A 22,462-nucleotide genomic window follows, 5' to 3' on the forward strand; every position below is an offset into this window, starting at 1 on the left:
GGCCTAAATCGTTGACCTAGATAAGAAATGGCAGAAAAATTCACTTTCGTTTACTTTCTATTAATAAAAACATATGACAAGTTAGCTTACATTAGGCTATTTGACCTTAGCCTACATCCTCTCTTACTCTCAAAAGGGTTAACTCAACTGCCTTTCCTGTGAACCACCAGGGACCCAGATAAACTTCATGTTCTCATCATCCTATAGATCGGCTAAAATCAAAACCTAGCCTGTTGCGAAGTAAGGTTTTTCTGCAGTTTTTATTTAAACTATAGCGTTGTGTGTGTCAATTGATGGAGGAACAGTTGTAAATTAAACTTCAATTTAGAGAGAGGTGACAACAAAAGTAACGACCCATTTTGTGACGTAACTGTCATATCATAATAGCCTAATTCGTTCCACAACTGTGTGTTTCTACTAGTTAGGCCTACTGTAACGCGTTACTGAGCCATCCACCCGACACTGGTCGTGAGAAACAGACAGTCGTCTGGTTGCGGGTCACAGTCTCAGACACGAACCATATGCAACATCCCTCTATTGTTTTACTGCTGCCAGTCCAGACACCAGCGCCTCAATGGACACAGAAGCGCGGCGTGGCGACAAATTCAGCTTTTACGCATGCGCCATGACATGCACAAACCTGAGAGTGTACAGTTGATGTGGACCATGGCTCACCTGTTATTTGTATCACTTATTACACGTTTTGCCTCACTGCTGTACAGGCTCTAGTGTGTGTAATTGCGCCTGTGTGCTCCGTCCTGGCACCCCTTCACCCCCAGTCGCGCCAATATTTAAATTGGGGTCCTCTGATTTGAATAGGAGCTTAATGAGACATGGTGGTGTATAATAAATGCAAGTGGGGCGACTGCGAAGTTTGAAGGCATGCTGCAGAATTCGCCACTTTTTTTTTCTACAAGTGGCACTTGTGTTTAGAGACCAAAGGATTTTCACAGGGCAAAAGCGCCAACTACTTTTATGTTTTCCCTTGCATGTTAAATTGTGTTTTAAAAATGCCAGATGGTGCGGCCAGTCCCCCCCCTGACCTCAGCTGAGTGTAGGAAATGTGAACAAGACTCTTCAGATAGGCTGTATGAAAGTAATGAAAGGTCAGTGCTGTTGAAATACACATTTGATACATTAGATACAGCTTATAACCCATAAACAACACCAATCTGTTGGTTCCTGATATACTTCAACAAGAACAAAATGCTACAAGAAGCTGTAGTAGAGTATATAGTGTGGAGAGACTGGTCGCTCTGTGGCTGATTAGTGTGCAGATCCTTGGTTCTCTGAAGCTCTCCTCACTTTGCAATGGCAAGCAGCTCAGAGGCTGGCATGGAGTCAACTGGTGCCATGCTGAGAGCGCTTAACACCCAGCCAGCCCTCCAGCACCCCCGGGCTCAGCCAAGTGGCTTCACTGGTCTCCTGCAGACTGTACCATCTAGACCACCAGTGCTCCTCCTTAAAGGGGAATGCCACCCATTTTAAGGATTCACATATGTTATTCCTGTGCTCCACGACAGTGAGAACATGCACCGCTCTTTCCTAAAGCTAGAAACTGGAGGACTGACCCTTGAATTTGTGATGTCACTGGGAGGTAAAATCAGGCTCTGCTCCACAGACAGTGAATGGGGCGCTGCCTTTGTTGACCCGTAAGATATTTGTGTGAGTTCTTGCACCAAATCGAGGGTTTAAATTTTGGCTCATGCCTGTCAGCAATGCTGGAATATGAGCTTCGTTTTGGTGTGACAGCTCAACAATTCAGTGCCCCACTCATTGTCTATGGATTGGCTGCTGATGTTACATCCCAGTGAAATCACCTATTCAAAGGGTTTTTCTCTGATTTCTATAGGTTTAGGAAAGAGAGGTGCAAGTCCCCAAATATTGACTGAACTGTCCTGGGGCACAGAAATAACATACCGGTATGTGAATTCTTAAAATGGGTGGCGTTCCCCTTTAAAATAATTTGTTGTTTGTAACTAACTACTAAACTACATGCTTCTCCCAGAAACCAGCAGAGGTCCATCTCCAAGGCAGACAGAGGATCTAGAGCTGAAAACAACAAAGTTAGAGACTGCTGTGCCGCCTTCTGTGTCCGTCCATATTTCTGCACTTGAGAATCCCTGAAAGAGATGCAAAACAAGTCATGTCTTCACTGCCAGTGCACCAACTGTGTCTGAGCATTCACACCTATATAACTGCACTATAGGCTACAGATACCTACACCAGATAGATATATATATAGATAGATAGATAGATAGATAGATAGATAGATAGAAAGAAAGAAAGAAAGAAAGAAAGAAAGAAAGAAAGAAAGAAAGAAAAAGAAACAAAGTTAGGTAAAAGCACACAATCTATTAAATTATCTTAATGATTAAAACAGCTAAAATGTGAAAGATCTAATACCAGACAGGTTGCACAACATGGGTTTTAACCTCAATTTAAAATATTCAAATAAAAAAAAGTGTTGTTAAGACAATTTCAAGTCACAGTTTTAGTCTATGAGAGATTAGACCAGTGAGACATTAATGACACCTCTAAGTATTATCTTTGGCTCTGTTACTATAATGGCAGGCAGGGGGTTAGGACTGGGATCTCAAAATGAATTACAATTAATTTACAGGTGACACTTAATTACTTAATTTCTATACATGAAATGTGGTCTCACACCAAAACTTAAGCGATGTGTTTTGAGCCATATATGTAAAAACAGTCGGAAATAAAGAGCTGGAAACAAGAATATTTAATCAAAAAACTAATTTTCTTGTGCATTTTCGAACTTTTCACTTTTCACTCTGGAAATTTATCAAATATTATTTATTTTAAAACTAACAGAACGCCAAATTCCCCTTCATCACAACAAATAACTGAACAAGGATTCATTTGGATATAGATGTTAACATTATAGAGAGGAACTTGCGTATCCCGTGTCCACATGCAGCGCAACATGCAGATCAGATGGATGGGTGAATCAGATTTATTTCATAGTCTGTAATGATGACCGCTGGGCGCGAGGTGAGCCTGTGATGCGGCAGGACAGACAAATGCCATGAAAAAAAAAGTTACTGAGAAGTTCTTCAGCCTTCTGCACGTGTGAAGCAAATTGGGGAATAGTGGCTTCGGTCCTTGTGGAGCCATTTGAAATGACGTGTGACCCAGAGAGAAAGGTGTGAACACTTTGTCGAGATAACAATAAAGACACCTGAGACAGCGAGGTTTACACGCTTAGACAAATATAATTGGTTGGGTTAGGCTGTGTATAAAACCCTAAGCATTCAGCCTCTGTAAGTTTGTTCTTATCATAACTTAATAGGCTAAGTATAAGTCTATGGCAAATTAATTATTGCTTTATGGTTTATCTTTGGGTAAACAGATTTCTACTTCAGGATTTTTATTGTATCCATGAAAGCAACATGAAAGCCACATTTGTAGACCGACATAAACCCAGTGTCCTCTTGTTAATATCGAAGCTGTCCAGCAGAGGATTATCATGCACAGCCACATTTTGAAAGATCGACCCTTTGTAATTTAATCTTCAATTCCAGCTAAATTCACACAAAAAAATCTACTACGTATTTTCCAATAAAATTCCTTAATTTCATGTTTTCTAAAATAACCTATTTTTGGAACAGGGTGGCCCACTTCTTGTCTGGATTTTAGTCTAAATCTCGTGATTGTGCCTCTGCAGACGTTCATGCAGTCACAGCAGAAAAGGACATACCACCTAAAATAAGCGTTGTATTATGTGAATTGGCCTGTTGTCAAAAGTGGCTCCTCCCTATTCGTACTTCTTTGCCCAAATTTCAATATAAAAATTACATTTTCATTTCAGAACAACTCGATGTTTATGACGCGTAGGCCTATTAATTATCATGAGATACAATAATATGACATGACTGGGTAATTTGTTTAGGCCTGCCGCCCCGCTGAGATCTGACTTGTAGTGAGGGGCGTGCAACTAATTTATGGGACATTCCATGACATGTAAATAAACTATTTGTTGGAAGGAAAAAACACTTTTTGTAAATATTTCGAGCGTTTCCACTCATTAAAATGAATGACTGTAGACATGCCAGGTGCTGTAACCTGGATTTTGGCAATTATGTTTCTTAAGAATCGTTTTCAAAGCGTCAGTAATTAAATAAATTGAACCTATAGGCGTAATTACTAGGCTTTCCTCAGCGATTAGGAAACGTAGACTAACAGAGTAAAATAGGCTAAATTATGGTAGGCCTATACATAACGCCGTGCAAGTTAAATGATCGCGTATCTCGGCGAAATGCGAGACAATTTAGCCTACTAATTAGGTCTACAGCGCAAATCATGTGGCGAACGGTTGGTGTGCACAGGCCTTCCTAAAATTCCTACCACGTCAAATGAGGAATTTTCCACCTGGTATGATTCCAACGCAGCTTTTCTGCAACATTGACAGGGCAAATATGATGGGCTTTGTACCATGAGAATTGCACAGTCTTTTTGAAACGAAGTTTTATATTTTTTCCGCATTATACGGTATGTATAGAATGCATAAAGCTTATATCGACAAAATGAAGCTGCTTATTTCAGAGCATATCGAAAAGGGCTGAAAACAAGAACAGCCTGTTGGAGTTACTGATGGGTAAAGTGCTTCTGATCCCTCAAACTTCTGCTCTGCCATAACTCCTTTGATACAGATAAGCTGCACAGCCAAACAGAATCGGTTAGGTCTTTAATTATTTTATTTTAATGAACGCTGAATAAACAAACAGAAATCAGTAGGCTATATCATAGGTTGCTTCAGAGGAGCCAGCAGCTGCTGTGTCGTTCCTCCAGTGGCTGTAGATGATCAGGCAGGAAACAGAATGTCACTGGAGGGTTCATGTTCCTCTGGTCTCGTGCTGCCATCACGTGGTGAACATGGGTACTGCACCCACAACACTGAGGATCAAGTAACCCAGAGAGTCTGCTGCCCCCATCTGGAAAACCAGGGTAGAGTCAAGGCTTTTGGATTAAAGGAGTACATTAATAATCTATAACTGCTAATATGTGAATACTATTCCAATCAGTTATGTCTAATCTAGTTGTGTAATGTAAATGCTTTTTTTGTCCAATTAAATTTTCTTGTCAGCCTTGGGGCATAAGACAGACAGACAGACAGACAGACAGACAGAGACACACACACACACACACACACACACACACACACACGCGCGCACGCAATCCACTCCACAGGACATGAATGTGTAATAATATGATACTTTATTGACCCTGTAGGGAAATCCTCCTCTTGTTCGCCCTCCTCCACAGGGAGGTCAGAGGTCAGAGGTCAGCAAAAGAACAGCTAGTAGGGATTCAGTGGGATTCACACACTCATATACACATGCACACACACATACACTTCAACAACATCAGAATGCGTGTGGCTAGTTCATAATGCATAACATTACAATTTACATTCTTGTGTAATATTTAAGACAGTAACTTTATTAGAAACATAAACATAATGCCACTGTATATTATTTGAAATTACTTTAAGACCATTAGCCTATACTATTTTTGCACAATCAGGGGAAGAGAAAAAAATGATTTTGTAATTGGTTCATCGTGTAATAACCAGATTTTATTTTTGGTCCAGGTTAAATGTTGTACAACTTCTTGCGGCTTGAGTAAAGAATCAAAGATTCCTTTGTGGAATGAGCCACAAGTTGCTGCTTTGTCCATGAAATTAATTACTTTTGAACTCTTAGATTTCATTCTGTGTGGTTCTGCTCATTTGTGAGCACATAATCAGCGTAAATACATTCATGAAAAAACACCAAACTACCAGAGTATAACCAGAATGGAGAAGAAAATGGAGAAGAAAACTTGAAATGTTTATTGCGGTTTCTGTCAAAATGCCTTTCTCTGAGAACATTTTCATTTAAAACTAGAATATCTGTCAGAACGTAAAGGAATCAATGTTACAAACCGGTTTCTTGGCTTTCAGAATAATGCTCAGTTACATAATATCAGAAATTACTTCTGTCAAATTACTTCTGTCGTCATTTTTGTTTTTGTTCCCCGAACCAGTGTCTTCTCAGGTGAAAATAAATGGTCACAACTTTTATATCATCACATTAATTTCAGTCAGTGTACATAAATAATCACTGTCACATGAAATGAAGGGTATGTGTTGCCAAAATAATGATGTTGTCCCTATTGGACTGACAGAGGCACAGATTAGAGTCTAATTAGTTGTTGGGAGTTCAGAGTGTGCAGCCTGACAAGACTGACACCAACTGGCTGTTCAGAATAATTATTTTAAATTTACACATGGAATGCTTAAAACATATTGTTTATTATTTATCTGTCTAAACAGCACAGTATACTTACACTGTGAGAACATGCATGAGATAAGTTGCCACAAATGTCAAGTTATATAAAATCAGAAATCATTTTTGATTTTAAAGTTCTGATAAATATTACTTTTACCTATTTATCATTACAGAAATTGGATATCCAATGCTATTAAATACACTCATAAGTAAAAGGTGTAACAAATAACCCTAGTCTCCCCTATAAAACACTGGTGTGACAGCAGTGTGGGTGGTAGAGTGGGGTACACCTGCTTTTTTTTGTCACAACTAGGATGGTGACAGTAATGTTGCCAGGCAAGTAGATGGGACATGAAGGGCCTTGGCATTGATTTGTTATAAGAATGGGAGAATATTTGTCAAACAAGCTGCACATGTGAACACGATGACTTGAGTAGAGGTTCAATTACTCCAGACTAGTAGGAAAAAAACAACTTGTGGGTTTGCTGCCATTATCTTCATAAACTTGTGGAATTTCAAAGTGAGCTTCGACTGTCTGAGTTTACTGTCACACACCACTAAAAATAGTAATCAAGCAGGGAATATATACTGTATGGACATATATGTTATTGAACTAAGGCAGGCAGCTTGGAGATAATAGCGGCTACAGTAACACAAGGTACGAGAAGCAGCTCCACACTTCTCTTTGCATGCTAATTCAGAAGACCATCTCAATTTCTAAAAACTGTAACTGGGCATGAACAAATAAGCACTTTACACAACGAGCACATCTATACTCAGACATATCTGTGAGAAATCCTTCACCTGACACTTGCATGTCTTTTTTTGATTTTGCTCGCTCTTTCTTTTCTGATTTTTTTCCTAACATTCTCTGTATTCTTTCCTTAATGTTATCAGGTGTACTTGTACTATATTGATAGTTTTTTTTTCTCATTTTCTGAAGCCTTCCTTTATTGCTTTCTGAGCTGCCGCCTCAATCTCACCAGTCATTCTGTTTCACACTGTTGCCCAGATTCAGACTGAGCGCAGAAACTGCAAACTCAAAACCTTACCACTCCATAGTCATGCATAATATCCCCCAATTTAACTATTTTATTCTCAACCTTTCCTCTTAGTGCATTTTTTAAGTGTTAACAGATGCCCATTCCCTCTTGTTAGCAGCCCTTAGGCCATTTCTCTGTAGGTTTTCACCAGCTGAACTTTTCCTTCCTTTGCTGCTGATCTCCCTGCCCTCCAAACCATGCATTTCGGTACTGATGTCTGCCTCTGGACACTGATATACTGCAGAGTTTGGGTTGCTACTTTCCACTGGACCTCATCCAACTCACTTGATGAACTTCTCAAGACATACTGATCAACATGAGGTTCCTGCGATCCCTCTATCAAGCACTATACTTCTTCTCTTGGTGCATTTTAAGTCCCTTGCAAATCGTTACCTTCTGAGACCTGGATCTTCTCATACTGGCACTCTACTATTCTCCACTTCTACTATTCTGCTGTGCTCTGCTGGTCCAGTCATGTCCATGCCTGAGTCTGTTGTCGTGCAATCTGCCTTGTGACTCATCTTTCACTACTGCTCTCGCACACTTCAACTCATATTCTCCCTCTATATGCCTATTTGTAGCTTTTGAGGGTGTATCCAAGGTGTCCGTTATGAGGTCGATTTCCAAGATGTCACATGGTCTTTCTCTATCAGCCTCTCTATTCACAGTAGACACCAGAAAATCTAGTTGAGGCATTTGCCAATGCACCGGGTCTCATATAACATACACTTTTAAACTAGGGTGAGCATCTAATGAGAAACCTAGCTTTAAATCTCTTCCTGGAGGAACCACTTGTATCACTGCTTTCAGGGTCCTGATGCAGCCTCTCGCATCTCATTGGGATTTCAGTTACAAGATGCACTCTGACCTAAAATATTGTATTTCAATGAGGAATAAACAGATGACCCTGCCACTCAATATCTAGGCCCTGGGCTGCTGAACAAGTGAGGAAAAAACACCATTATATTTACATGGTTATGCTCCTGGTTTATTTTTGAATAGAGATACTACTTTGGGAGAACCACACTACTGAAGTGGCCCTGAATAACAGGAGGAATGGTGGTAAATAGTTTCCCACTGGTATATAGTAGTATTGCTCATGGTACTTTTACCTTAAAATGTGGGTAACAGAGAAGAATAGAGAATAGTGGTGTCCATGATGGGCCTGCAAAGACTATTAAGTCCAAATAGAAAAGACAAAGCAGGCGGATTTCATCTTCTCGGGGCACTAACATCTCCGTTGTTGCCCGAGGTTTTCAGGAAATGCATGACGATATATTCTGTGTCAGTATTTCCGAATTTAGTCAATGTTTTGTCATCTTTAAATAAGTTGAGGCAGACAGTAGTAGTGCTTATAGGGATAGCCTGACATTTGGAATAGTAGTCTTTTATTTCTCTGCACCAGGCACATGTCACATTATGGAAAACCCCTTTAAAGGGCCTGTCAGTATTTCTCACTGACAGGAATGTGTAGTGCTACCAGCCGCTGCTGTGCCCATTTGAATGAAATTGGGAATGCTAATAAGCTATTACTGAGTTCAATAAAAGGACAACACAGATCATTTTCAGTATTGTGTCACAAGGGGCTTATAGAAGAAACATATTTGTTATGATAAAAAACAAAACAAGTCAAGGTATCCCCTTAAAACACTGATGTGGATGTGCTTCCCATACTCCTGTTTCATAACCATCAGAGTTTACATGAATTATTCCAGTGTAAGAAAACTACAAGGATCCATTAATATGTTTTGACATGTTGGGGGCCATCCAGTTACTCATGCCAATGCACTATTTTCACTGGGGAAATGGTTGAGGAATCAGAGGAAATTTCAGCCGGCTGTGTCAAGCTTTGGTATTCTTGTGAACATTGTAGCATGCCATAACGTCTGATGCCATGAAAATAAATAATCTGGGAGGACACTTAGAGAATATACACTTTACAACAGTTGACATTTCTCTCTTTGGCCACATTAACAGGTCGCGGACTGTTGTGTGTGTGGCTCGCACTGTTGATTACAGATGTGAAAAACAAATGGCCTAACGGGTTTTCCTATGGAAAGCAGGGAGGGCACAGTGGGGCTACAGTGACATTTTCCCCACATGCAAAATCATGCAAAAGGTAAATACTGAGGCGGAGGGATACAAACACTATTGCAGAACATGGCCGTCACCTCCGTCATGTCCTCTCGTGCGGACCCTCCCACTTCAGTAACTCGTCCTCTGATTGGATTAGCCGCTCGAACGTCGGCTTGTTATTGGATTCTTGACATGTCAATCTCGAGCTAATGTCAATGACGTTGATCGTACACTGGGTACACTGTATCGCCTGGGTGGACAGTATAGTTACTTCTACATTAAATGGAATATAATGCCGCGGATTTATGTAAATAGAGGCGTCGTTAGAGTCTAATTACTGGATGCGTCTTAATTAAAACAGGTTCAGCTGTGAATCGATTGGCGGCAGGCCTATCGCCGGTTTTAACAGCAATATTTCAGGGTAAGTGGAATGATACATTTCCTTCCTGCGTCTTTTTTCCTCGCACAGGAACAGACCTGCTTGCTTTATTATTTAAATATAACAAAGTAAAAGCAGCACTTTTAGATTTATATTACATACGCGCGCAATCTGCGCCGCACTTAACGGTGTCTGTATTATGATTTTTTAATTAGTGCGTGCTCCAGCTCGCCATACGAGTTATGGAGAGTGTAAGGAAGGTAATGGCTGTCGGTCGGACTCGTTAGAAATTGTGAAATGGCCTGTATAGTAGTAGCTTGTCTCCTGCTCTGTGAGTCGTGCCTGGTTGTGGTTATCTAAAAGAGGGCATTTGGTTTGGTTTCATCAGCACACGCCGTTTGTTAACAGTCTAATGCCTCCAACCTGTCAAATCAGACCCTGTACCTGTCTGCCGTCAGTGGGCCTACTTCGCCTCACAGCAGCGTCTCCACACTCCGTTTATATATATTGTTTAGGACACAACTGCTCTGTAATGAGAGTCGAGCTCCCAGTGTGTTAAAACAAGCATTTCAAGCTCAAGTGGACGTCCACATTCCTACTCTAACATGGTCAGTAGTCTAATGACATTAAGGAGCCAACAGACTAACTACACAGATAAGGGACCTATTGTTCAAAGCTGTTCATCCAATAGCAGTTTTCAGTGGCTGAGGCTTCATTCTGACAACAGCCTCAAGAAATAAATGCTAATATTTCCTTGCATTGGTTTAAGGTAATGTTTAGACTCTGTGCCTGGAGGAAGTTTGCTTTGGAATAGCTTTGATTCTGTACAAAAAGCATCGCACTACTAATTTCTGCTAACGTTAGATGCCAAGCTGTGATGCCACTGAGAAGCAAAAGGGCACCTGAATGGCCTAATTATTATAAGTGCAGTTAAATAGTATTCTTAACATTCACCTTAACAGCAACCTCGGCCAGGAACATTCAAATTAGGGCACTGATTATGGCTTAGCATGGGACATTATCACTTTAGAGTCATGTGCGCTGGAAATCAGCAGCCATGATTTTCTGTGGCATCCCAAGGGGGATACCAAAGCTGTTGGGCTAGAAGTAGGCCAGTTTGACAGAGTGATGCACCATAGTGAACCCCCTTCGCTGATGGAGTCTGATCAACCTTGCTATGCAGTACAGACCCACTCATTATGAACACAGAAATCACAAACGGTAGGTTATATAGGGTATGTGGGTCACTTATTTGACAGGGAGCTTAATGGCAAATATCACAAATCAGACTTCTGCAGCACCAGCCTGTTTACTGTAATACTAATCTGTATTATGTGTTTTGTTTAAGCTTCAAATCCTTATTTTAAATAAAAGGAAACTTGAAGCTAAGTTCTGCAAGTCCCAAAATGGCACCTTAGTTCCAGCATTAGTTTGCATTGTGGATGCCCTTATATACGCCATGCTTTTTTCCACGCTGTGACTAAGAGAAAGATATTGGCTGTCCATGCACTGGCATAAAAACCTTGCTCTCATCAACAAACATATTTTATTACAATGCTTAAAATAACAATGCTATTGCAACTTGAAATCCTCATGGACCAGGACTTTGAGCTGAAGAAGCTGTGAAAGGTTGCCAAGATGAGCCGAATGAAACCAAGGACTTCTCCCCAGCAACAATCCTTGAGCACATCATCACCAGATTTGCAAACCCTTTATTAGCATCATTTAGGATCTCTAAATTTTCATTTTTGTCTCTCAGTTCAGATGAAGCATGTGAGTCAGACAAAGAATCAAACTAGGAATGATCTTTATTGCAGTAGTTCAGGTGTATATTAAGGCAAATTGAATACATGTCACAGAGAATGTCCATTTACTTTGCAACCAAGAGAGAGAGACTATGTATGTGACTAAGTTAAAAATTACAAATACAGTCATACAAGTCTAAACAGAAAAAAATGAATAAAACACTTTACATGGTAGATTTACAACAAACAGTCAATGGAATGTCAGTATGATATTAAAGTTTGATTCCTCTCTGTTGGTGTAAATCTTTCAGGGATGTCTGGAAACTAATAATTTATTACTTACCTTTTTTAAACTCTGAAATTGATTTCTCCTCAAGTGCCCTCTTAAGAGAGAAGCCTGACTGGTAGTGATTATATTTTAATCGCTAGACCAGGTACAGCGTTCGCCATCCAAAAGTGTTGAAAATATGGCTCACAGGAACACCTCATACAGTGATTTTAAATGCCATTTATTGGGTCACAGGTTCAGTCCCGTTAACATCCAAATGTCCTGTCAAATTCTCCTTGAGCAATACACTGAACCCCTACCTGCTCACTAAAATGTTAAATAAAATGATATTTATAGATAAATATAGACTTGTATGGCTGAAACACAACCGTCTCTCAAATTTGTCAATGATTGGGTGGTTATAGTTCTGTTGGCACAGAACTATAATTTTTCAATGGGGTACTGTTGAATTGCCTGCTAGTGATTTATTTTATGGTAAAACATGAGGGGGAAAGGATCCAAAAGCAAAAGGGGTTAAATGAGACGTGAAAGAGCTGTTGTGTTATTATGAAGGAAGGTTAATTGGATAGATATTATGCTTAGAGATAATGTGTTTTGGTAGCATCTCATCTTGTAATTTGTTGGTCTCCTCAGCAATATTTTACATAATCTGTGGTGGTAACTGTGGCATAGTACATCAAACACTGTTATATTAGAACTTTTAAAATTTGACAGTGAAATCTGTGTGTTTGAATACCTAAATGATGTTTAAAACTGTGTAGTGTGAGTCTGCCTCGGGTTATCATTTTCTACCGATCTTGTCTGGTCAGGTAAAGGTTAAAGGAAGATTCATCAATGTGACGTATTTTGTGAAAACTGTGGAAACTTTCTCCAAAGCAGATAATGTGACACATGCTTGTAGGCTACACAAAGACACCAATTTCCATGTTTACATCTTACCTTCTTTGTTGTTGTCAGGGTTACGCTAAGTTTTAATTCTGCATGTAAATTGACAAGACTTGGTATTGAGTGTAAATCAACCCTGTCCATCCTTGGGCAGAGGAGATTGAGCCTTTATGGCCGTTCAACACCGCTGTCTGAGAGCTGTGGACGGTCAAACCCCACTGTCTCCCAGGTTTGAGGCTCCTACTATTTATCTCAGGGCTTTGGCACATTTCATTGGCCAGTGCATAATCTGCTAAAGGTCACTGCCACTAATTACACTACTCCAAAACAGACAGATGCCCACCCTGAGCTTGATTGCACTTCTCCTCATCAGAAGAATATCCATTGCAAAACCACTGGATGATTCAAGCAACGCACGTGTGGCTCATTTTTTACCAAGGTGACAGAATGCCTGCCCTCTTAAGATAATGAGGCGAACTTGGTGCAGCCGAGGGTCATTCATTTTCGACTATTACACCTTTCTGTCTTGAGGCTTCCCAAGTTTCTTCAGGTTGACTAGGAAAAAAAAACGCATCTTCCTGCCTCTTTTGGTCCCCGTATGTCACAGAGCGAGCTGGGTTTGGCCGGGTCCAGGGCTCAGTTTTAGCCAAGCGGCGACCTCATTATCTTGGCGTCCAATCAGTCCCCCGGCCAGCTCCTAATTGAGCCGTCAGCGCCTTGAGGGGGAAGAGGAGGGATGAACGTGTCAATTACAGTAATGAGGGGGCAGCCATGCAGAGGGCAGTGGGGAGAGTCAGGCTAGACAGAAGCCTTGCAGTGTAGCCCCATTCTGGTCAATTCACAGCTAATCAAAGATAATATTGCAGCCTGACAGTGGCAAAGTTAGTTAAGTCAGTAGGGGAAGAGCACTTCTTTAATCATGTTTGCCTCTAGCAGCGGGATATTTCTACATTTCTTGTTGTGGTAATTGTTCAGAATCGGTGCCGTTCAGTTGGAGCTAATGACTGAATGATCTGTGATGTGGTCTACAATGTCCAGGACTACTGTGAGTACAGATGAAATGTATATCTGAAAAGCTCCATCCAGGCACAGCACAAACCGCCTCACCTACGTCTTTCTTTTGAGTATCATGTTATGCTCGGGGGTTATCCAGATTAAGTGCTGGTCTGAGCGTATTGTCTGATAATGGAAATCATTACAGGGATTTAAAAGCCTTCGAGTTGACTTGATTATCACTGCCACGGTCGCAGATTGTTAACTGGCTCTGGCCCACATAAGCAAAGTACTGCTGTATAAACATCTGACGGCATTTGCAATCTCAAATAGTTTTTATTTTGATGTTGAGGTATTGATGCTGTCTGGTTATCCAATAAATTGGCCTAAATAAAGTGGGTCTATACCAATTTCAACGACAAAATAAAACCATCTACTACTATTTGAACCCTTGATCAGAAAATGCACGATAGGCTACTACATTTTTTGTTCTTTTTTATTGTTGCTGTTCTTGTAATTCTTTGTTTCTGTAAGAATCCAACAGCTTGAAGTGTGTAGGCCGCCTGCGCTAGGTCACCGCATGTCGTTGACATTATATCATCGATACATGACACTGATGAATGACACTGTAGCGACTTGAGATTTCTACTGAGAGTTGCTGAATTCCTTATATGCTGGATTTTATTACAACCGCTGATTAATTCTCAAGTTGCCCACCGTCTGAAGTGCAGTGAAGCTGGGTTAGCAGAGGCCCCATGTGCACGCCACTGGCTGCTGTGATTGGTTTTCATATTTTCCATCTGGCCTCACAAAGATCCCACAGAAAAGCATGGACTTGGAGGGTCATGACTGGAGGGAGAACCTTTTAACATAATGGCCACTTGGCTGCGTTCATGTGTGGGAGAGAACACGGGGGTTTTTAGGGTAGGTGACATACTTTTAATAGCTGTCCAGGGTGCATGCAATGGGTCTGGTCTAACTAAAAGTCAGAGATGCAGAAAATATTTCAGCGCTGGGGTGGTGGTGATTGTTGTGATAGACAGTTAAAAACTAGGCTATAATGAAACATTATAAAAACTCAATATTTGTATTGAGCAGACCACAGTACTTGCAATCAATATTTGTTTTACATGTAAATAAATGTGGAATCCCTATCGTGTTAAATACAGTCTTTTTCACTGAAGATTGAACACAAACACCAGAGGATCATGACATAACTCCTTCCTTATCAGTGAGAACAGCCATGCTGAGATTTTACGCGCCTTGCTGCAGCTAACTCATCACAAGCACACAACAAGATTTTAGCAGTTCCACTCATTTGCTACAGAAGGCAGGAATACATTTCTGTTGTAAAACGAATTCAACTTTTGGCTCGATTAGTCTCTGTGTCTAACATGTTCAAGAGAATGACCATCAGTTTCAAATCTGTCTGCAGCCTATTCCACACAGAGGTGGCAGAGATCTAAAGGCTTTCTTATTAATGTTCTTCTAAGCTTTAGGGCCAGTCAGCAGAAATTACTCTTGGACCTCAGTAATAGAAATGCCCAAATGGTAAAGCTGCTTTCCAAGGATGGCCTTATAAAGATATACCAGTGATTAAGCCCATACATGGAAAAAGATAGCCAGCCAGACTGTAGCACAGTCTGCAATAATGAGTGAAGCCCTGACAGTTTGTAAAAAATCTCATTATTATAAGCACTATCCATCCAGTATGTAAAGACACTGATGCCTTCATATAACAGATCTAACTTTGACCTCAACTTTTTGCAAGGTTTTCAGTAATGGCTTAAAAAAAATCAAATGTACAAATATTTACAATTTACAACATGTTATGCCTAAATAGACTGAAGAGACTGAATCTCAATTCAGAATGAAATGAAGAAATTGTGCTAATACTACAGAGTCAATCTATGAATTATGGAAATGGTTGATTTTCTAATGACCAATTCAGTAAAAGTATTTCTAAAAGTTTCTGATAGCTGAAATGTTGCTCCATTATTGTATTGTGGTCTATACCAATGCAACACTTAATATTTAAATAATCAGAAAATGTTTGGTTAATTCAGATCATTCAGAAAATCACAGAAAACAGAGGCTGTGTTACTCTACTCCAGGTTCAAGATGAAAGATGTGCCGGCATGTACTGCATGGCCTGATGGGCCCTAGCCTTCAGACGATTCCTTTTTTAAAATGAATCAATCAATTTATGTATTTATTTTGTTAGTTTGTTTTTTTTGTGACTTAAACTAAACCTTCAGGTTTTCCACATCCTCTGTGGTGTGTTGTTTGGTGAACCTAGGCCTACCTAGGCCTATGTGCTGACTGTATATAAATGTCCAGAAATTGTCAATGTACTTTGACACTGATGATGATCATGTGAGATCGAAACACGTCGGCCCTTTTTATTAATATTTTCATTGCACTGAGCACTTTTTGTAATGGCACTTAATCATTGAATTGTAATGTTTTTTCTTGATGTCGACATTCTTTTGTTCTTTTTTTACCTTCAAATATTGGTGTGGGCGTTTCATCTCTCGTGTGCGTTAGTTTTCCACGTTCCATGCCCAGAGATGGTTGAGTGGTTATGCCAACTCTGAAGCCATTTGTGAGCTCATGCTGGCCAAGGATCAAATCTCACCAGAACTTTCTCTCCTGTCTCCCCTAATCTGTCTCCCTCTCTGCTTTCTGTTTGAATGAAGAAAAACAAGTCAACAGTAAACACGTCGTCACCCACAAATGATGCTGTCTCCCCCACGGACAGCCAGTAACAAAATAATGTTTTGACCTGTAATTGTACCGCCCCCTTTGGGCCAGTCAGTGTAAATTTGAAAATGCTGAAATGCAATAGTGAGATGCATCATTCCCCCAAGTTTTGTCAGAATCTGATCAGTGGTGTTTGAGATATCATGCATGAAGAACAGATAGATGCATGGATGAACGAACCAACCAATGAATGAACAAAAAGAGACTCATCCATGTTCCTCCCCCTAAAACAGTGAGTGGACTGCCCAGTCACATTTTAGGAAAAACATCCATGTTCCATATTAGCTCTTTGTGAAAGACCTCGTGCTTAAAGTAAATGCAGTAATATTATCACTCTGATCCTGTCAATCATCGTTAAGCAGTACACAGTAAACTCCAGTGGCTGGAGCTACATCGTATGGCAGAAAGTTGATAGTAACCTGTGTGTAGGAACAACATGCATGGAAGAGAGAGATTAGAGGGCAGCAGAACAGGCATTGAGCTGCACTTTTGCCATAGAATCAGTTATAATTACTATCAACTGTCCCTCAGCTGCCCATAGCGAGGCCCACACACTGACATCCTTTTCATCATCAGCTTTTCTGTTCTGATTTTGCTTCAAATGAAAATGCCATTGATTGTTCAGTGTAGTCACTGACTGGCCCAAAGGGCCTGATGCATCATGCGTGGGGGAAAAACATGTTGACTGTTCGCTTGTACATCTTGATGACTCACAGGTTTAAGTCTTAGTTCCCTGTTTTCTATCTTTTGGAGAATGCTGCTTATGTTCACAAATTTTGATTGAATTGTCCCTGACCATAGGATCAGCACAAATCAATTTTTTAGGAAGGGCAGTGGGATGACTTGGTGGTTAGTGAGGTTGTCCTCTAACCGGAGGGCTCGGGTTCGATCAAGGATACTTCAGCAGCTGCACCTGCTGAAGTATCCTTGGGCAAGGTACTCAACCCTTACTTTCTGCAGGAGTGCTGTACTAGCTGGCAGACCCTGCATCCCAACCAGAGGCCAAAAAGAAAACCTTCTTGGGTCAAGAATAAAGTACATCAAATCAAAAATTAAGTCTTTAATTAATTGTCTTTCCTCTTGACGTGTTTGTTATGGTGAGTGCTAGCATAAACCAAATCTTTGGCCCAAACGTTGGGACCAAACTGAACACCCAGGTCTGCAGCAGAAACATCTGCCCTTGATCACCTGCTCCTAAAGGTGCTTCATGCCTTGTAATGCTGTGAACAGTCTTGAGAACAATGCTGGCCGGTGAAAATCCCTTAGGCTTGATATCTTATTTGTCTGTGTCCTCCTACCCTGGAGTGTGTGTGTGAAAAATGTGTTTCTTAATCAGACATCGATGCCTTCATTGTCCTCATTTGATTTACACTGAACAGCATGGGTTACATAGGCCATTTCATTTTCTCCCATACATCCCACAATATGTGGTGTAACCACAAGAATTTGATGGATGGAAGATGGATTGTTGATTTATGAATGCTTCTTCCTCATCTACTGATAGATATCATAGGTTTATCTCTCTCATACTTATTTTAGACTTCTGTTGATGTTTGTGTGATGGTTTATGTACATAAGGGCTGTTGGAGTAACCCTTCTCTCTCTGTCTGTCTGTCTCATGTAGGAGAGGAGTGACGTCCTCCTCACCACGGCAACAGCGGGGAAGCTGGCCAGTTTTGTCCCCGTTGAGCAAACGATGAACTGAGGACCCCCACTCCACACCCTCACACGTCTCTGCTGCGCCCACCCTTCACTCTCGCTGCCTTTTGGCAAGGGAGTCGACCACGTTGCCACACCACAGCCGGGCTGAGAAATGTGTGTGTGCGTGCATCCTGGGATGCATGACTGTGTCTGAGTATTTTTGGGCACGAGTAAGAGGTAGTAGGCTGCACTTCCTCTCTCACCCTCTGAGAGGCACTTCTCGACTTGACTGACCGCGACATTTGTCTCCACAACTGCAAAGCATCATGGGGAGGAAAAAGATTCAGATCCAGCGGATCACTGATGAGAGGAACAAGCAGGTGAGTTTTATTTTCTGGGCCAATTCTCTCCTTCTAGGCTCTTTGGTGTAGAATAGGGCAGCAACAAAAATTATTTTGACAATCGATTATTCTGCTGATTATTCTAGTGCTTGATTGATTAATCAACTCAAGAAGAAACGTAACCAGTGTCATCATAATCATGCCAGGTGTTAAAACCCGAATTGTTACTAGGGAACAGATGCTGAATAATTCCACTGACTTGACTTGCCTGAACATTTGTTTGAGCCCTTGTCATCTCTGATCTATTTTAACAGCAACAGTTCATTTTTTTGTATCAATTTGGGATTGCCAATTGTTGTAAATACCTTATTTTTAGTTAAGCTCATTCAATAATACTGATAATGTTACTACAATCAACAATAATACACATTAGTATTTTATTTTTGCATATCATATTTCTTAATAAAGTTACAACGTACTTTATTTTTGCCAAAAGCAAACTGCAAACTGTTGGCTCAATGCAGCATGATGTATCAATAATACAAATGCAACGTCCCATAGGAAGGCCTATTTGAAAGTAAAATGACCCGTACTAACAGTTTGCATATCTCTACATATCTCTTACAATTAAGACAGATGTGCCTGTAATCCTTTTAGCATTTTCTGTTTGTAAGAAGGACACAGTTGATGTGCTCTTAATGCTGTGTAAACTCTTTTTATTGATTGAGCAATCTCAGCAACCATTTCTATGGAAATGGAGTGCTGTGGATGATGAGGTTGCTCTGTCAACATTCCTGTTTAAAAAGTATTATATAATTTAATACTGTTGCATATTGCATGTTATCACTCCATTTTGTCTTGAGTGCTGTAAAAAACAAAAATGATGTCCCTCAGGGCAATGAAATGTCCAAATTGATTTTATGTTTGAGTTAATGCCATGAATCGATAGCTATATGAAACTCAAGGCCTTTTAGGTTTTTAATCACTCTTTCAATAGCAATGTGTTTCCATTTTCAAGAATATAATTCTATAATATGGTCTATATGGTCATGAAAAGCCTCAATATATGCAATAAAAAGACACTGGTTGTCAACATATTAATGCAATATTATAGGGCAGTATACCACATACACAATAATATGCTGTATCAATATTTCCCCCACCCATAACGCTATGTTCATGTACACAGTACCTTCAGAAAGCATTCAACCCCCTTGACTTTTTCCACATTTTGTGGTGTTGTAGCCCGAATGCAAAATGGATTATATTGAGATTTTTTTTGTCAGCAATCAACACAACACACCCCATAATGCCAAAGAGTTTTTGAAAATGAAATACAGAAATATCTCAATTAAATAAGTATTCAACCCCCAGAGTCAATATTTTTGTAGAAGCACATTTGGCAGCGATTACAGCTTTGTATTCGTCTGTATTAACTTGTCACGTGTGGATTTTGGCATTTTCTCCCATTCTTCCTTGCAGATTTTTATGTAAAATACACCCATCTTATCAGTCTTAATCGCAAATTGGAGCTGCAATAGAGAGGAGCATCGTCTTTATAAAACATGTAAACATAGAAAACGTTACAGTCCAGCTGGGTTGGTAAACATGAGCATGCTGTGTGCAGTTTACTGACGTCACATTACATAATTTCTTGGTATTGATGTTCAGCTTTTTCAAACAGTTATATCTTTCTGCCATTGGGAGCCATCAACATTCAAAGTTTCCTATATGGCAGCTTTAAGCATGGTCAGGTTGGATGGGGCATGTCTATAAACAGAGTGTGTTAGACGTCATTGTCCTGTTGGAACATAAATCTTTACCCCAGTTTAAGGTCTTTAGCACTCTGAAGCAGGTTTTTTTGGCTCAATTCATTGCTCTCTCTATCCTTTACAAGTCTCTGTCTCTGTCTATGACAATCCCCCCAAACAGCATGAGGCTGCCACCCCGCTTCACAGTAGGGACGGTGTTAGATGGGTGACGAGCGGCTTTGTTTTGATCAGACCACAGAGTCTTCCACATGCTTTTTTGGAAACTTCAGGCATACTGTCATGTGCCTCTTTTTGCCTTTCATGTGGTTTTCTCCTGGCCCTTTTGCCATACAGCCCAGATTTGTGAACTGCTGTCCTTCCGGCAAGATCTCCCATCGCAGCCAAGGAGCTCTGTAGTTTTGTCAAAGTGTTTCTTGGGTTCTTGGTCTCCTCCCTGACCGAGATCCTTCTTGCCATTTGCTCAGTTTGGTCGGACGACCATCGATAAAGAATCTCGTTAGCTCTGTATTTTTAGCATTTCTCTTCCATTTCCATTGTTCCTGTGAACTCCCAACACTTCAGTAATTGTTTTATACCTTTTCCCCAAATCGATGCATCCTCACAGTTCTGTCGCTGAATTCTACGCACAGTTTCCTTGGACTTCGTGGTAAAGTTTCTGCTCTGAGATGCATTGTTATCTGTGGGACCTTAAATAGATGTAGTATGTGTTTCATTCTGAATCATGTCCAATCAACTGAATTGGCCACAAGTGGACTCCAATCAAATTGACATCTCAATAACATTCAAAGGAAATTGGATGCACCTTAATTGAATTTGGAGAGTCACTGCAAAGAGGTTGAATACTTACTCACTCAAAACATTTCAGCTTTGTAATTGATTTGTTAAAAAAAAAAAATGTCTATCTAAAAAAATCCACTTTGGCATTAATTTAATCGTGTTTGAATTCAGGCTGTGTTGCTACAAAATTTGAGGGGAAAAAATAAGGGGGTTGAATACTTTTTGAAGGCGCTGCACATGACTTTTGGTGTGACAGTGATTTGATCAAAAGTGGTAACAGCACTACCACCTACTGACACTTGTTTCATCCTATGAAAGATGAATGGATAAAGTTTCACCCCATCCTCAGTGCTTTTGACCTCTTCTATGACACTGACACTGAAAAGTAAACCTATCCCCATATAGCATTTTAGGATGTTCTTTTTTGGTGCCAGAATGCACATGTGCCATTGGGTCTAAGTGTTAAGCATGCCCATAGTGCCACCTGTGAGGTCCTGTACAGTAGCTTTCCTGTTTGGACTAGATCTGAGGTTGGAGGACTCGAGGAAGACTGGACCCGATTGATAGAGATATCTGTCAACATCACTGTCGGCCAGATTCTGATAAGTTCAGACATGCCTCATCGTAGATGAAGTGGAAATCTGTTCTTCCTTTTTTTGTTTTAACATTCAAATAGAAATTTGCAAACATGAATCACTCTTCCCGAAAGAAGCATCAGAGAATCAAGTCTAACAATCAGTAATGTCAACAAATGGCAAAATCTGGAGCAGCTCTGTTGACCAAATCACATTTACTGTAAGTGGGCGCACTTCATTGTTGGTGGGGCACACTATTACATCTGTTTACTTTATTTTACTGTAGTGCTAATAGTTTTGAGCCAGAAAAGGTTCCCATATCCTGATAGTCATCCAGGTTACTCTCACTGTTAATCCATCACATATTACCAAATTTCTTGTACATGGTATGCTGTTTCCATTCTGATTTTCAAGACGGATACAGGTGAAAATAACTTAAATGTAGCCTGCTTGATCACATTAATTAAGAGAAGTTGCATAAACAAGTATTAATTTTGGTTGCTGAATGAATCTTCCAGTTGGACCAGGATGCTTCCTTATTGATGTTGCAGACTGATTCCACTGCGTGTCAGTGGAGGCACAGAGAGCCCAGGAGCACCAAGCAGACACAAAACGCACTGTGCTTATGCTGTTTGGTGGATGGTTTTATCTAAAGCATCTGACAGTACCATGACTACATACATTTCTCCCTCTTCGCTTCCTCTCATACATAATGGATGAAATCTGTCTTGTCACTGGTGCTGTCAAAGTTGGATGTTTGTCAACTTGCCATTTTAAATAAAGAGTTTAGACTCAGCGTGTCTAGTGCTGGCTGTGCCATTCTGGTTTGCATACGCAAAATAGTGATCAAGTATACTAGTGACAATGGAAGGTTCACATTGAAATATACC

At 40.3% G+C, this 22,462-nt stretch overlaps 1 protein-coding gene across 5 annotated transcripts in view; it reads left to right on the forward strand.

Annotated features, from left to right (window-relative positions):
• The first annotated feature begins 9,667 nt into the window (after window positions 1–9,667).
• LOC139914698 (myocyte-specific enhancer factor 2D homolog) overlaps window positions 9,668–22,462 on the forward strand; it is a 31,303-nt gene continuing 18,508 nt past the window's right edge. For all 5 annotated transcript variants that reach the window (XM_071903066.2, XM_071903068.2, XM_071903069.2 and 2 more), the window contains exons 1-2: window positions 9,668–9,833; window positions 18,091–18,487. In XM_071903066.2, the coding sequence (XP_071759167.2) occupies window positions 18,434–18,487 (54 nt within the window). In that variant the 5' untranslated portion in view covers window positions 9,668–9,833; window positions 18,091–18,433. The remainder of the gene's footprint in view (window positions 9,834–18,090; window positions 18,488–22,462) is intronic.

The sequence above is a fragment of the Centroberyx gerrardi genome, chromosome 19 (assembly GCF_048128805.1).
Source record: "Centroberyx gerrardi isolate f3 chromosome 19, fCenGer3.hap1.cur.20231027, whole genome shotgun sequence".
Classification (NCBI taxonomy): domain Eukaryota; kingdom Metazoa; phylum Chordata; class Actinopteri; order Beryciformes; family Berycidae; genus Centroberyx; species Centroberyx gerrardi.